This window comes from Sinohyriopsis cumingii, unplaced genomic scaffold (assembly GCF_028554795.1).
Source record: "Sinohyriopsis cumingii isolate HCF-2022 unplaced genomic scaffold, ASM2855479v2 utg000873l, whole genome shotgun sequence".
NCBI lineage: Eukaryota > Metazoa > Mollusca > Bivalvia > Unionida > Unionidae > Sinohyriopsis > Sinohyriopsis cumingii.
The window spans coordinates 3,325,821-3,343,863 of NW_028315938.1; the positions used below are offsets into that span (position 1 = coordinate 3,325,821).

Genomic DNA, 18,043 nt, shown 5'->3' on the forward strand with positions numbered 1-18,043 from the left:
TGAAGAATCACGTCGTACGGGTATATTTTTTTTCGTGATCGTGATGGAAGGTTTCATGTTGGTTATTCGAGTTATTTCATTATTTAGCGCAGCTATCACGCTTGGTAATCTTGCATCCCATTCGCGCGATCTCGTATCTTGAATAAATTCCTTCGCGTATTGATATCCAAATAACCGCTCAGCAAGTGTTCTATTGAATCGCTCAACAATTGCCTGATTACGGTGAATTTCAGTGTGTCCTCGTCGTATGGTGACGTTATGTTGTTTCATCAACGATGATACTGCACCTTGAAATTCTTTGCCAGGATCAACTTGTAATAAATTTGGCCATCGCAGAGGTCCTCGCCGATAAATTCTTTCAAACGCAGAAGCAACCTCAGATGCTGTTTTAGTTGTTAACGGTTCCGCATCTTTGTATCTACTGGCAACATCAACTATGGTTAACGCGTACTTGTATGTGCGTCTTCGGATAGTATCATGTGGCAGAAATAATATATCAGCTTGATGAACCTCATTTGGTACACTAACATCGAAATGCGCAGAGTGAATTTGTTTAGGGCGCGGTAGATAAATTTGCCATATTGCCTGTCGGGATAACCAATTTTTGGCAGTAACCGCCATAACTTTTGCTGCTTCAGCGAGTTTACTAATTGCCACGTTACCTCTCCAGTATCCGCTTGGGGAATAATAAATCGACTCCATTATATAACAGTACCTAACGCTAATTTACCTTTCATTGCGGATTTTATCAACCAGGATGTTAACTTTTCTTTGAAAGATTTATCAGGGATGGCATTTAACGCGTGAATTAATTTCACGTCCACGAGATGGCGCTGTTGCAAATCCTTGCTTCGGTAAGCTACATCATGAGCATGGCACGCGCTATCAATAGCGTTTATCGGATACTCACCGGGTTTTGGTTGATCCTGAGCATCAAGTCTGATATCAAGTCGGGTTCCTGGACCACAGTAATTATATCCTGGAAGATGTTTTTCTCCTGGGTATTTAGCCCACGGAGCTCCTGGTAATTTTCCTAACTTGGCTGCGATATCACCTCCTTTTTTTTTATAATAAATCTAAATTTTTTTGTGCCACATCGTTCACACTTACCTGTAAGCGCTTGTCGATTATTTTTTGTTGTAATTGTTGTTGTATCCGTAGTTGGGGTATGTGCTCGGCATTTCACACAATATAAATCCATATTTATTTTATGATATATTAAATGGAAATCACTGACTTTTCCGCGACAAAGCGACGAGCGCCAATCAAACATAACTCAGTGCTACCAAATTCTATCCGAATGATTATCATAGGTCTATCTGGGTCGGGTAAGACACAGTTGTTACTTAATTTGATAATGAAGTGGATGAAATGGGATAAGCTATATTTGATAGCTCCATCTGCGGACGATCAGCGATGCTATGATGTAATAAAAGATTTTAACGAGAGTGGAAAAGCAATCAGTGAGAATGATGAAAACATAGCTGAATTCAAAACTGATGTCAATGATGCACCTGGCACTGATGACATCGATGGATCAATTAACAATCTAGTTGTGTACGATGATGTGATGTTGGATAAACAAACAAACCCTGCGAGAATATTTTCCCGTGGGCGGCATAAAAACACTGACGTCATTTATGTGACACAACGTTATACACAAATTCCGAAAGTGATCAGAGACAATTGTAACATCCTTGCAGTGTTCAACGGAGTTGACGTACACACGTTACGAAATATTCATCAGACTTGGTGCAGCGGTGACATGGACATAAATAGATTCAGAAATTTCTTTAGTCGTGCTCAGGCAAATCCACACGGATTTGTAACAATAAATTTACATGATCCTCGGACACGATACCGAGTTGGACTTGATACGTTTTTTAGTTAAAAATCCTAAAATATTTTACATGATAGCAGCAGAGAGACTGGGCCGCCAACGTCGTCGTCGACGTCACCACGTGAAGAAATATTTTTCATAGTGAGTTATCTTTGTCGAAATAACCCTTCTAGCCAGAAAAGAGGATTTAGTCATCATAGTTTCTGGATAGAAGGGTTTATTTTGTGAAATACGACCTTCTATCAGAAAAGTTTTCGATAGATGGTCCTGTTGGACGAAATAGTTGGTGGGCCCAGTCTCTCTGCTGCTATTCACTTTGCTGTACTCTCTTGATTTCCCATTGAAGCTTCATGTCACATGCTGTTATTTTTCTCTTTCCTGTACTATCTTGATTTCCCATTGAAGCTTCATGTCACATGCTGTGAAGGGAACTCTCCTCTGCTCAATCTTACCTTTCCATGTATATACCATTCTGAAGATTTGAAATTTGTGGGTTTAATACCATTTTTTCAGTACATGAAAGGCTCATTCCAGCCAATATGCTTTGGTGCAGAAAGAATCTGGAAAAGCCATAGAAACAACCACCGATTCACGGGACATACTGGCAAGCTTTTCCCTGCATCGATGAGATATTAGTGATCTGTTATGGTGAGTGCCTTCAACCACTAGGCCAGCTGAGGTCCATCTTTTGGAAAAAGCCTCTCAAATAAATCCGGACTGGTGAAATAGTTGTCTACAATTAATATGTGCTTTCTTCCACAAATCTTATGTGTTAACTCCAAGATGACATGTGTTGCTTCTGTGTTAGCTGTAACATTATCTGTGCAAACCTGAAACTCATTAGTGTAGTTCTTCACTTCCCTCATCCATACTCTGATTCCATTCTTTCTGGTTTGGATAGCAGATACTCACAAAATTTAATTATAACTTTATCTACACTTACATTTTGATGGGGGTTGTAATTCCCTTTGCAAATGTTTTAAATGGCATCATACACAGGCCTAACATGATGCAATTTGTGAAGTCTGTGGGGATTATGTTGACTAATATTTAGGTGAAAATAATGTGTGAGCTTATCAAGCCTATTTCTCTTTATTATTCTCCTTCCATTAAGTTCCATATAGGGCATCTGTCGACCAGTACATGAGGGAGATGCAGAATATTAATAAATATTTTCCTTCCAAGCCATGCCTTTCTTTCTTTCTCTGTAACCTCTGTTCAGTTTGGTTCTTTTTTTGCAGTTTCTTCTTACTAAAAGATTTGTGTCTGTTACTATCAACTCAATCAAAAATGCTGGAAAAAGAAAAACTAAAACAAAATCAAATTCATTCACATCAAGGTCTAAGCTCTTTGTTGGTCCTGGTGTTGATCATTTGATTGGTCTCTTGTCAACCTATCTTCTATAACTTATGATCATTTGATCACCTCTAAATTTGTTTTCTTCTTCTTCATTGTCTTCAACATTTTCATTTCCATCACTCCCACTGTCATCTTCAGTGTGTATTTTGGAGTAACTGTCAATCTCATCTGATCAAAATCTCCAAAATTCTCCATAGAGACCATTAGGTATCTTTGTCCTCCCAATGGCTGATTATCATCACTTTCCATCATTTTCAAACTGAAATAACTCTGCTACTGTTGTCACTATCGAAGTAAAATTTTGATTTCTTTTTACTGCAGTGTTTCCTCTATCTATGTAAGCTGAAAAGTAATTAGTTGAATTGTATACATAATTAGCAAATGATAGTTAATCACCCAATAATTTGTAATGTATAAACTTGTCATGCAAAACACACAAGTCTAAGCTAATATTGCCATTTAAAAGTGACTCCCAGTATAAACTGTGACATGTTAGCACAGTGCATGAGGTATAGGTACAGTATGATGAGTTAACAATGGGTGAAACAAGTCTTACCTATAAGGGGTGTGGCTAAACCATCTACCAGTTCCTGGTACTGGTGTTGGAATGTCACTCTAGAGTAATACCGAGTCAGCTTATTGTTCATACTTGTCACGATTCCTGCTACAGACCTGCCTTTTTGAGCAGAGTCATGATACACGTCCATACCAATTACCATCAAACTTCGCAGCTGGAAAAAGGATGAAATTTTTTAAATATAGGATGGTTTTAAGAAAGAAATAAAAGTAGCGCATTTCAAATATACGTATTTGTGAATTGGGTCCATTCCCACTCATGAAAGCCCTTCACACGGGCCGATTGGGACTCTATAAATTGGAGCTATATTGTGTCATGACCTATTGGCTGAATTAAAAAGCACTCTTTGAGTGCAGTGAAGTGTTGGGGGATGAGGCTTTTTTTCCGTCCCCCTCGAACAATTAATTAGTCTGCCATTGCAGAATTTAAATTGTCGCGCATGCACTATGAGCACAAGCGATGCTAATAAAATCTCACCATCATGATATATGTATTTTTCATACAAATATTGCACATTTGGCTGATCTATTTTCTTCCAACATGAACATTTAGAAATTGGAATATATCATCATGTATGTTTAGAAACTGGAGTGGATCCCACACAAACATTGAATATGTGCAGATAATGGAGCTAATCCCACAAAGGCCATGAATATTTTTAGTAGCTGGAATGAATTCCAATGATGCCCTACTGAGCAAAAAGTCTCAACTGAGCAAGAAGTCGTAACTGAGCAAAAAGGCTCAACTGGGCACAAAGAATTTCCAGGAATGTAAGATAAGACCATTTCTTACTATTAATCGCTGAGTGTTAAACCATCTATGATATTCTTTTGTGATAACAAAATTTTCAAATTATCTTCTGTGGTATACATAATGGATGTCAGACTGGTACCATTTTCATTTAGGACAAAGCAGATATCATTAGAACTTTGGTGAAAACCCACATCATACTGATCACCCATTCATAAAAGTAGTAACAAGAAGATTTTCCTAACACCTGTCAGGGCAGCCAAATTGGATGTACAACTGGCACCATTTTCATTTAGAACCAACTAAGTATCATAAGACTTAAAAATGCATGGGTTCCCACTTAAACTGAGATGCTGATCCTGACCCGACATAGGGTAGGTAACTGCTGTATCCAATAAAGTTCTCCATCTTTCTAATTAAGGTTGCTACTTGAAGCTTTGAACACTGTATTCTCTGTCATATTTTGTATATCCCTAAGGTGTTCTTTTTTTCTCAATTGGAATTCTCTTTTAGGTTTACCTACATATTGTTTCCCACAAAGATATCAGGTGAGTAATTAAAAAATAGTACATGTAGTATAGTGACCTCTTAAATTGGAAGTATATTTGTGGGTTGCAAATGTGCTCCTAAATATTTTAAATTTATCCATTTTCATGCAAAAGATGCAAAAATAAGAGGATTTTGGAATGTATCTGACAGAGTCAGGTTGATAAATGGCCATAGAGATCTGATCCCATGTAGGAGCAAGGCTTACAAATTGCCCATATAAATCTAACTGCATGTTGAAGTAAAGCTGATAATTAGTCATAATAATCGTATTTCATGCTGGAGTTAGGCTGATGAAATGGCGATAGAGATCTGACTGCATGTTGGAGTTAGGATGACAACTGGCCATAGAGATCTGATTGCATATAGGAGTTAGGATGACAATTGGCCACATAGATTTAGATTGCATGTTGGAGTTAGGATGAAAATTGTCCATAGAGATCAGATTGCATGTTGGAGTTAGGCTGGCAATTGTCCACAGAGATCTGATTGCATGCTGGAATTAGGCTGACAAATTGGTCATAGAGATCTTATTACAAGTTGGAGTTAGGCTAACAAGTTGACCATAGAGACCTAATTACACGAAGGAGTTAGGCTAATAAGTTGACCATAGAGACCTGATTACATGAAAGAGTTAGGCTGACAAATTGGCCATAGAGATCTGATTAAATGTTGAGAGTTAGGTTGACAATTGGCCATAGAGATCTGATTGCATGTTCGAGTTAGGATGACAAATTGGTCATAGAGATCTGATTACAAGTTGGAGTTAGGCTGACAATTGGCTATAGAGATCTGATTGCATGATGGAGTTAGGCTGACAATTGGCCATAGAGATCTGATTGCATGTTGGAGTTAGAATGACAATTGGTTATAGAGATCTGATTGCATGATCGAGTTAGGATGACAAATTGGTCATAGAGATCTGATTACAAGCTGGAGTTAGGCTGACAACTGGCCATAGAGATCTGATTGCATGATGGAGTTAGGCTGACAATTGGCCATAGAGATCTGATTGCATGTTAGAGTTTGGTTGACAAATGGCCATAGAGATCTAATTGCATGTTGGAGTTAGGCTGACAATTGATTATAGAGATCTAATTGCATGTTGGAGTTAGGTTGACAAATGGCCATAGAGATCAAATTGCATGTTGGAGTTAGGCTGTCAATTGATTATAGAGATCTAATTGCATGTTGGAGTTAGGTTGACAAATGGCCATAGAGATCAAATTGCATGTTGGAGTTAGGTTAACAACTGGCCATAGAGACATGACTGCATGTTGGAGTTAGGTTGACAAATGGCCATAGAGATCTAATTGCATGTTGGAGTTAGGCTCACAATTGGTTATAGAGATCTGACTGCATGTTTGAGTTACATTGACAAATGGCCATAGGAATCTAACTGCATGTTGGAGTTAGGCTGACAAATGGCCATAGAGATTTGACTGCATGTTGGAGTTTGGTTAACAACTAGCCACAGGAATCTCAGTGTTTTTCAACCTTTTTATTGGAACAGAACCCTTCAGAGCATTTAGATTGCTTGCGGAACCACATGCAGTGACACAAGAAAACACTGACTGATACAGGTGTATGAGTGTAGCACTGTAATTGTAGCCCAAATAAAAAATAAACTTGTGTGGCCAGAATCGCCGATATTACTAGTTACTAAGTTACTTTACTGTTACCCGTTAGCATCAGTTTGCAGTAGCGAACATTTCAGTGTAAAACTTGTGCTTGGTGATTTCTACAAAGCAGTTGAATTTGTGGCTGAATGTTCAACAGAGACACCCAAGTTCATCTTCGACATACAAAAGTCATTCTTGTTTCTTGTGTTTGATGGTGGTCATAGCAGAAAATCCGAACTCGCACATGTAAGAAGTTGAAAACTGCAACAGAAGTTGCAAAGCTTTCTCAGTGATAGCCGGGTACTCATTTTTAACTAGTAACCAAAACGCATCCAAGTTCAACTCTGCATGTTTTAGCTTCAGCGTTCTGTCACTCGCAACGCTAACAAGTTCCTCCTTTTCCTTCAAAGTAAACTGTCCTTGGCACAGTTCAAATTCCACAAACGGGTTTCTAACCCAGTCGTACTGGTCAACAGATATCGACAGAAAATATTTGCTGAGACTATTCAACAGAGCATCCAAATGGGTCACAATCATTGGAAGAATTTCTTGATAATTTTTCTGAACAACACTGGGAAACATTTCCAAATTTCCAGCAGATGCATGCTTCTTCCAAATTATCACTTTCTTCAGAATGCGTTTATTCTGTCAGTTGAAGTCAAGACGTTTTCATGTCTGCCTTGCATTCCACTGTTCAAAATGTTCAATTCATGAAATATATCAGCCAGATAAGCTAGTTTGGAACACCAACACTCGGTGCTCAGTACTTCTTCAAAATCGTTCAAGTTTTCACGAGAAAAGAACATCAGCATCTTCTCTCTCAGCTCGTAGAAATGAGATAAAACTTTTCTGCAAGACAGCCATCGTACGTCCGTGTGTTGGATGAGTGTGACATGATCTGCTTTCATGCTTTCACAAAGTTTGGTGAACTGGCGACATTTCAGAGGTCTCATCTTCATATAATTAACGATTTTCACCACCATGTCCAGCACAGACTTTAACTCAGCTCCAAATGTTTTAGCATCTAGTGCTTCTCTGTGGATGAAACAGTGCATGACCATGATAACTGGATTCATCTGTCGCACCAGTGAGTCAAAACCTTTGATATTTCCCATCATGGCAGGGGCGCCAGCCATACAAATGCCAAAGCAGTTTTTCCAGTTCAAGTCACATGACTGCAAATATGAATTGACAACGTCAAATATGTCTTGTCCTTTTGTTGTTTCTGGTAACTCCTTACAGCAGAAAAAATCTTCAACAATAGCTCCATTGTCAATAAAACGTACAAACCCCAAAAGCTGTGATTTACTGCTGACATCGGTGCTTTCATCCACCTGCAGTGCAAAGAATCCACATGTCTTTCTCTTCGCTAAAACGTGACTTTCAATGTTGCTGGACATGTCTGAAATACGTCTGCTTATCGTATTTTCTGACAGTGGAATCTTACTGATGTCAGATATGGCACTCTCACCAAACATAATTCTCACAATTTCTCGGCATGCAGGCAAGATTACGGTTTCAGTGAGGGTATGCAATTTCATTTTCTTTGCAACGATCTCCACGACAGCATAACTTGCTTCTTGAGCTTTGTCACTTATCTTGAACTTTTTCTCAAATGTAGCAGTTTGTTTTTTATTCAAGCTTAGTGCCCTCTCGAAGTACGCCACATTCTTGTGTGCTACATCCAGATGTTTAGTTGTTAAGTGTTGCTTCAATTTAGCTGGTGTCATGGCACTTTTGGCAAGCTTCTCCCCGCAGACAACACAGAGCAGTAAGGGGCAGTCTGGGTCTCCTGCCCAATTGAATCCCATAGCTAAGTAATTGTCACTGTACTGACGAACTTTAAGATTCCGATCCACAACGTCAATTTTTGGCACGTTCGGCTCACATGACGCGGTAATAGCTGTAGCTTCAGTCGACTGCTCTTGAGGTTTAGTTTGGTCGTCAGCTGTGGCATCGTCTAATTTTCTCTTCTTAATAAATCAGTCCATGGTTGCACAAAAACAACAGTGTTATGAAAATTAATTCAAATGCTAAACACTCATTAGGACAACAACGGAAACAGTAATTAAGTAGATAAACAACGACTAATTACAGCACAGTTCTGGTACTGCCAGACTTGGTCCCTGGCAATTTTGGCCATTATTTTTATATTTTTACTGGCCACCGGTGGAACCCCTGGATGTGCTCATGGAACCCTTAGGTTCTGCGGAACCCCGGTTGAAAAACACTGATCTAACTACATGTTGGACAAAATAATTATCTTTTCTCAATGTTAAGACTGCAATATCACACTACTAGATTTATTAACCTATTGAACAGGATTAGGCAAATCAAAATGAGTTTTTATGTCTTGCTTTAGTTAAAGTTTAAGTTCGGTTGTATGGCTCTGATTTCTTGCAATGGTAGGTGGTGTGGCAGGAATCATAATGTAGATAGCATGACTTACTTTATAAGCTGAATAATAATAAACAAGAGTTTCAATATGGTCACTGTGGTGGCCATATTAGAAGAACAAGAGTTTCAATATGGTCACTGTGGTGGCCATATTAGAAGAGCAAGCAGCACCAAATTCATCCATACCAGCTAGACCATGGAATGGATCTGTGTGTAAAGTTTCATGGCAATCCCTCAAATAGTTTAAGAGGAGCAGCGTTAAAAAACTTGTGCTAACGAATGGACGGAAGACAGAAAAGAGACTAACCCAAAAGCTTTTCTGGTCCATGAGAAGTATAGTTAATAAAATTAGTCATGTCTAAAACAATACATCAGTCTAATTGGCAGATGATGGCTAAAGTCAACTCTTCGTACTTATGTTTTCACAATAATAGTCCACAACCGGAATATATAATTTAAAATTCAATTTTCTATATGTGGAAACTTTCTAAGTACTGTTATGTGTATTTAATTTGTATTGTGTGATTGATCTTTATCCATAATTGAGTCTAGGAGTTTTTAGCCCATTTCTATTATCTTTATTTGTAAACAATATATTAGATAGCTAATATCTGTCTATTTGTAGGTCATATTTTAAGATAATTATTACTTGCAAGTTAACGTGTTTACTTTGAGTTCAGAACATGTTTTTCCCCTCAGGAATTCTTGGTTCAACTGGTGTTTACCATGTTCTTTACAAAAAATTAAAGCAAAAGACCTGATTAAATTTACAACTTAGAATGTTCTAAAAATAAACTTTTGACCCTCATCCCAGTTGTCTCATTGCATCTTAGGTGATTTATATTCAAGCTGTTTATATAAGATGTATTCCTATCTTAACAGCTGAAGTGGAATCAGTCTTTTAGTTGTGCTCAGTTAATATTTGTCAGAATGTTTTATTTCAATTATTCATTGGAATTAAAAATTGCTCATTAACACTTCCAGACTAAATCACTATTTTGGGATTAATGTGAATTCATTTCGAGACATTTTTGAGTATATCATTGTGATACATCCAGACTGTTAGCACATCAACACTTCCAGACTGTTTGTACTTCAGCACATTCAAGATTACAATTCATTTGGAAACCATTGGAATTCATTCAAAATACTTAACACTTTTGGACTTGTGATTGTCCATTTAGGACTATCTGGGATTTATTTCACAAATTCTCTTTTAATTTTTACTTTGTATTCTTGGAAAATAAATAGTTTGCTGAATTTTAGTACAACTGTTGGTTTTCACTCTGTTACTTACTTTAAGACCATAGAGTCATAACAGTACTGGTATCTAATATAGAGTCCCATTGCACATCATTTGACACGAAGCAAACACTTTGGTGAATACATATTTTTGAAATATTTGTGACATGTTTCAAACCTAGAAAGCTACACTGATAATCTTCAATGGTATTGACATTACAGAAAACACAATGACAAATTACAACTCTGTCAATATGCCATCAATAGCTATAGCACGACAAATGGGAATCAGTGGTGATATCCCTTCCAGCTGTGAGAATATCAAATGCTTGAAATCATACCTGATTATGTAGACTATGTTCATATGACCATCTGCCCAAGAGAATTGACAAGATTTTCAAAATGGACACCACAACATCAACATCCGATATCAAAGTGGCACCATTTTCATTTGGAACAAATAACACATCAGATGATGTGTTTTAGTGAAAACATAACAAGACATCCATTTAACGTCTACCAAGATGGCCACTAAGGTAGACATTTGTATCTCCAATCTGCACCGTTTTCATTTATTACAAACTATAGTCATCTCTTTGAGATGAATAACAATTAAGATCATTTTCAAAATGGGTACCGTGGTGGCCATACTGCATGCATGATTAGCACCATTTTCATTTACAACATACTATCAGCAGTCCTTTTGTAAAAACTTAATGTTATTATCACAGTTCTTTCAATCTTAGTAGTGACAAGATTTTCAGGATGGCCACTGTAGTGGATGTCAGATTTGTATCATTTTAATTAACACCAAGTACATATCCCAAGTATTGTAGTGAAAATACCATATTGATACAACTCTTCACTCAGGAGTATTGTAGTGAAAATACCATATTGATATAACTCTTCACTCAGGAGTATTGTAGTGAAAATACCATATTGATACAACTCTTCACTCAGGAGTAATGTAGTGAAAATACATTATTGATACAACTCTTCACTCTGGAGTATTGTAGTGAAGATACCATATTGATACAACTCTTTACTCAGGAGTATTGTAGTGAAAATACCATATTGATACAACTCTTCACTCAGAAGTATTGTAGTGAAAATACCATACTGATACAACTCTTCACTCAGGAGTAGTTATAGCAGGAGTTTTATGATGGTAGTCTTACAACGTAAGACACATCATCCAATATTTTTGTTCATGAGGGTGATGGGTCTTACAGCCTAACTAACGGCATTGTGTAGTGTGTTTTGACGTTGACTAACAAATTTTCAGGAATATCTTACACCACTGGCAACAAATAATGATGCTTTTCTACAAAGTAAAGTCATAAAGATTTTGTCAGACTTTACTTACCATGGTGTCTTTTCTCTAATAAATTCAAATTCTGAGAAAAGAAATGAACCTGTTTTCAAGTTTTGTTGGCCTATATTTCATTTCGCTGGAAAGCGAAGAAAGCTGGGAATGCCAAAATCGGGTTAAGCTGAAATATTATTCTTTAACAAAACGAATAAAAATACATTATTGGAACTGTAAGCAACGTTCTGTTTTGTTCAAGAAACATATCCCCCACATGAACCTACTTCGGCATACTTCAACTACCATTGCATTAAAACAAATTCAAATGTATGTCAATGTAACATGAAAATGCATTTAGTGTCAGATTTTGATTCCATCAGGATAAAAACAGCAAAGTAAGTATATTAATTATATATCAATTTGTGGAAGAGTGTCGCTATGGGCTGCCAAGTGTGTGAGATGTTCCTGAAACTTTGACTACTCATCCCGATGTCAACCTACATCAGAACACGCTTTACAAGGCCATTATTTGGTTAGTAAGATGTAGCGCTAAAACATAAACAACATGTGATATGCCTTACATAACAGGACTATCATGATGGCTGCCATACTTCACATGGCTTAGCATCCTGTTTAGGTAAGAAACTGAACTCCTAAGTAGGAAGTAAAATACCCAAATTCGTATCCAGAGCTCCGTGTGTATGCTTCTGCATGAGCTGCTGCTCTCCTTTATTCTGATGAGGCATGGCCAATGTCTGAATGTAATACAGTAACTCTCTCATTTGTTCTGTATGATTTGCCCTTATGTTCAGTAGAACTCTTATACAAATAAGTAAATGGTGAAATTATGACAATTTGTTTATTGAATAAACTTTTTTGAAACTGCACTTACAGGAATTTCCAGAGCCCAGACTTCTCCCCCTAACTTGCAGTTTAATTGTATCGCTACTTTTGTGGCTACTGACATCATCATATGTTGCCTGGCTAGTGTGCGGCTCACGATCACCTGACTTGGCACTAAAATAAAGAATATGAACACACAATAGTGAGCAAGTTGTGACTACTACTACTGTGCATGGCTGTATTAATTCAGTAGAAATTAAATTAAAGTATAAACAAAAATTTACCATGTTACTCAAGAACTAAATGCTTCAATGTCGCAATCAATATTATTATTATAAAAGGATTATACTAAAGCAAGTCAAGATTTGGCTGAAGTCAACTTAAGTTCTCGTCCTGAATGAAATGCAGTCGCCAAATATAATTATAGCATAAGCAAAATCAATACAGCTATTTCTGAGGCAAGGGGAACAAATGTACATAATTTAATTTTATTATCCAGAATGCAAGTTATCAAAAAGAAATTAAATAAAAAGGCTAAATCTATTTAAGCATTAGTGACCTTGACTTATGTTAATGACCCAAATCAACAGGATTCTTCTGTCGGCTGAGGGAAACACATCAAACAAGTGGTGTAGATATCTGCTTCCTAAACACATCAAACAAGATGTCTAGATATTGGCTAACTAAAAACATGAAACAAGATGTGCAGATATTGGCTAACTAAAAACATCAAACTAAGCTGTTTAGATGATATCTGCTTACTAAACACATAGACTTTATTTCCAGTGCCAAGAAACATCGAAGGCACTCAAACAATTGGAAATGCAACATATGTCACCAAGTCTGACCTGTTGAAAGGATCTTGGTAAACACCACTTACAGTTAAAGCAAAAGAAATTTTGCCATTTGCAACTCTGGATGGGCTTTACCAATACACAGTGATGCTAAATGGTATGAAAAATTCTCCCTCAAAATCCCAGCATCTAATGAACATAGTAACATCTGGTAAAGATGGCTGCAATACATGCATGTCATTATATACAGCAACACCTGGAAATCATCTGGAAATTCTATGATCTACTGAGTCAGACAAATTTTATAATTAATTTTAAAAAAAGTGAGTAGTGTCATGCTTGTGTTACATTTCTAGGACATCAGGGTTAGAAGTGAAATTAAATTTTAAAATCTGAGGTTAATTTAAGTTTTTTCAAGGTTTTCAAATAATATCTGAGATCCAAGACACAAAAGCAGTTACATTATTATTTCCATGGTGAGCACAAATGTATAAAAGAAACTGAAGAAGTATGCGTCTGAGATTGTTTCTGAACAAAATAAAAATAAAAGTGAAAATTAATAAATAATTACATAACAAATGCCTGCAAGCGCTAAGAAATTTCAACTAAAATGTCTCGACACATTGCCCAGCAAATAATCCATCTTAGAAATTGAAACATTTAGTGAATGTCATATTCAGTCCAGCAGTTTTACACACAGCTAATACACAATACACTTTACACAACGCACAATATCCTGTCCTAGAACCTATACATTTTCTTTATATCGGATCTTTAAGCTCTTGAAGCTTCTCATCCTAATGCTTTTCAATAGCCTTCTTTTCCTCTCCTTCATCCCATCCACACTTTCTATGTGTAAGGTGCAGAAGAAACATCACTGTCCCATTTCTGACCATCGTGCATACTCCTATTTTTGAAAGCCTACTCAGTTGAAAAGACATTTTACAATTGCTACTAGATATGCTCAATGTATTTTGAAACATGCATTTTTAAGGAGTGATATACCTAAAATTATTATGCCAGGAGCTGATCCATAGCTGAAATCTAAAACTAGTATTAAGTCAAAATTCCTGACATTTGAAGATCAGCAGTTTGTCTGTCAACAAAGGAATTTGCAAAGATGTCAAAATGTGAAAGATTTTTAAATACTTTAAACTAAATAAATATTGGCATATTCCATGTTTCTTTGAGTCAATAAAAAAACATTGATAATACATATCCCCAATGTTTCTCCTCTCTAGAGTAATTAATTTGTCCCTGATTGTACATTGGAATTCACCTCACTTTGATTTGCTCAACAACAACAACAAAAACATAATCCGGGCAAATCATATTAGGTTTCATTCAGCGTTTTAGTCTTTTTTTTATAGGTATTTAAGGTCAAAATGAAATTTAAGGTTTAGGGTTAGGTTTAAAGTTTTCTGAGGTTTTTGAGGTCCTCTGTGGAACCTGGGATATGATCAAACCTGTAGAAATTAAGGTTTAAGCCATTTCTGAATTCCCAATGCCTATCAGAAGAAAAAAAAAAGGTGATGCAATTTTTGGGTATGGCTGGATATTATTGGAAATTCTGCTAAATTTTTCCATAATTGCTGAACCTCTTACCAATTTGCTGAGTAAGGAAGATACGTTTTATTGGTCTAACAAATGTCAGGAGGTATTCAATAAATTAAAGGCTATACTTAAAAGTGCACCATTTCTTTCAGCTACAGATTTCAACTAATTACTTAAAATGTCTGTTGATGCAGGTGACATAGGATTTGGTGGCAGACAAAAATGGTGTGGATCATCCAGTGTGCCATTTCTCAAAAAAAGTAAATAAGCACCTTGAAATTGTTCCACTAACGAGGAGTGTTTGATTTAATTTTGGCATTACAAGACTTCTTTAAATTGTATATTGTATTGAATTATCACAACCCCTTACCTTCACCAAGAAAATGAAAAACAAAAATCAGAAATTGTCGATGTGGAAGAAAATTTGATTGCAGATGCACTGTCATGTAAACAGAATTTTTATATTTATTTGGTATAAATTTTGTCATTCATAAGACATCTTCTTATTTAAATATTATTATTATCATTACTGTATGTATGTTTGACTAATATATAAATCAAAGCTTTATTATATGATTTTTTTATGAGAGGAGGTGTCATGTATATCTATATTTTGTGTAACCTGTCTGTATCCATATTGTAATTTTTGTTCATGACTGTAAATTGTAGTGAAGATAAACAAGATATTTTGTATTTTTATCCATCAGAATAAAGTCTATTTTAAAAATACTGAGCTATAAGCAGGTGTTCACAAGTTAAATTCATCCTATTTATTCGGCATACTGACAAGTCTGGAGTAATTTATCATCAGCTAGTTAGGTCGGTCAGGTGGGATCTTATTAGAATTAAGTTGTTTCCCATTGGATGGGTCAGTCAGGTGGGTTCTTTTATGACATAGGCCATTTTAAAATGTCATGTGGCAAGCTGGAAAAAATGTGTGTCTTAAGGCTATATGTGTTTAAGGAGGTAGAGCTGGACAATTATTTCATTGCTATTTCCTATGTTCTTGTTTCAAAATTAGTCTGTAGATGTGTTTAATGTTGTGTTGAGATATAATTTGAGAGGAAACATTTGTTTGGATTCATTGGAATTACATAGTTTACACTGTACTAAAATATTTTTCTACAACTATTGGGAATTTATCCAAAGGAGTTGTGGACAACGACACTTGTGATACATCAGGACTGTTGGCAGACCAGTATATTCGAGGATATGGCATTCATTCTGCACATTTGATTCTCTTTGGACTATAGACCTTTTTTTAGATTATTTTGGTTTTGATTCATAATACTGTAAGTTCCTCTAAAGATTTCATTTCATAACTTTGATGATTATACTACCTATTACTTTCAGAAACTTGTTGGTTTTGCTTCTTTCTGTTACTCAGTTTATGAAAACAAAGTCTTAACATGAGCAATACTCAAACTGACTACAATTTTTTCAATAAATGTAACTGTTGCCTTTCTGTCTTTTTTCCACTCAATGCACAGTGACTTTCCCTTTTACAACTCGTTTTCGTTTGTTGGATGGTATTTTGATATAATGCTATAAAGTAGATCATGAAGAGGTTTTGCATGAAAAACATAGACAGGTGAAAGTATCTGAGGTATTCCAGTAAAGCAAGTCTGATCCCTAACCAACTCTGCTTAATCAATTGCGGAAATCCCAACATGGATCGAACCTACACAAGCCAGTAGCCAGATCTGATTGTAAAAGTTCTATTTTATATTTTCTAACATTTTTCTGTAAGTTCATAATTTTTGGGTCATTAAAGTAAGACTTATGGTCAAATTGTAAGGACTAGGAGGTTTGTGGTATGTTAACCACTAATGATATGACATTATTCCGTAAATTAAAAGCCACATGCGGTTCATAACGTAGAAAAGTTACACAAACAATAAAATCTTTCACTAGCAGCCACTCATGAGAAACGCACTGGTTTATCCTATAAATTAATTGGGAAACGCACTGGTTTATCCTATAAATTAAATGGGAAAAGCACTGATTTATCCTATAAATTAAATGGGAAAACACTGATTTATCCTATAAATTCAATTTGAAAAACATTGATTTATCCTATAAATTAAATGGGAAAAGCACTGATTTATATAAATTAAATGGGAAAAGCACTGATTTATCCTATAAATTAAATGGGAAACACACTGATTTATCCTATAAATTAAATGGGAAAAGCACTGGTTTATCCTATAAATTAAATGGGAAATGCACTGGTTTATCCTATAAATTAAATGGGAAAAGCACTGGTTTATCCTATAAATTAAATGGGAAAAGCACTGATTTATTCTATAAATTAAATGAGAAAAGAACTGGTTTATCCTATAAATTAAATGGGAAAAGCACTGACTTATATAAATTAAATGGGAAAAGCACTGATTTATCCTATAAATTAAATGGGAAACACACTGATTTATCCTATAAATTAAATGGGAAAAGCACTGGTTTATCCTATAAATTAAATGGGAAATGCACTGGTTTATCCTATAAATTAAATGGGAAAAGCACTGATTTATTCTATAAATTAAATGGGAAAAGAACTGGTTTATCCTATAAATTAAATGGTAAAAGCATTGATTTATATAAATTAAATGGGAAAAGCACTGATTTATCCTACAAATTAAATGGGAAAACACTGATTTATCCTATAAATTAAATGGGAAAAGCACTGATTTATCCTATAAATTAAAAGGGAAAAGCACTCATTTATCCCATAAATTACATGGGAAAAACACTGATTTATCCCATAAACTAAATGGGAAAAGCACTGATTTATCCTATAAATTAAATGGGAAAAGCACTGATTTATCCTACAAGTTAAATGGGAAAAACACTGATTTATCCCATAAATTAAATGCGAAAAGCACTGATTTATCCCATAAATTAAATGGGAAAAACACTGATTTATACCATAAATTAAATGGGAAAAAGACTGATTTATCCTATAAATTAAATGGGAAAACACTGATTTATCCTATAAATTCAATTTGAAAAACATTGATTTATCATGTAAATTAAATGGGAAAAACACAGATTTATCCTATAAATAAAAAGGTAAAAGCACCGGTTTATTATATAAATTAAATGGGGAAAACACTGATTTATCCCATAAATTCAATTTGAAAAACGTTGGTTTATCCTATAAATTAAATGGGAAAAACAATGATTTATATAAATTAAGCTTCATGCTGATGA

General features: G+C 35.5%; 1 protein-coding gene across 3 annotated transcripts in view; it reads right to left on the bottom strand.

Annotated features, from left to right (window-relative positions):
* The window catches only part of LOC149773172 (piwi-like protein 1), a 136,982-nt gene that overhangs the window by 37,102 nt on the left and 81,837 nt on the right, over positions 1 to 18,043 (bottom strand). For all 3 annotated transcript variants that reach the window (XM_089946728.1, XM_089946729.1, XM_089946730.1), the window contains exons 14-15: positions 12,535 to 12,659; positions 3,756 to 3,930 (exon numbers count right to left, since the gene is read on the bottom strand). In XM_089946728.1, coding sequence (XP_089802854.1) covers positions 3,756 to 3,930; positions 12,535 to 12,659 — 300 coding nt within the window. The remainder of the gene's footprint in view (positions 1 to 3,755; positions 3,931 to 12,534; positions 12,660 to 18,043) is intronic.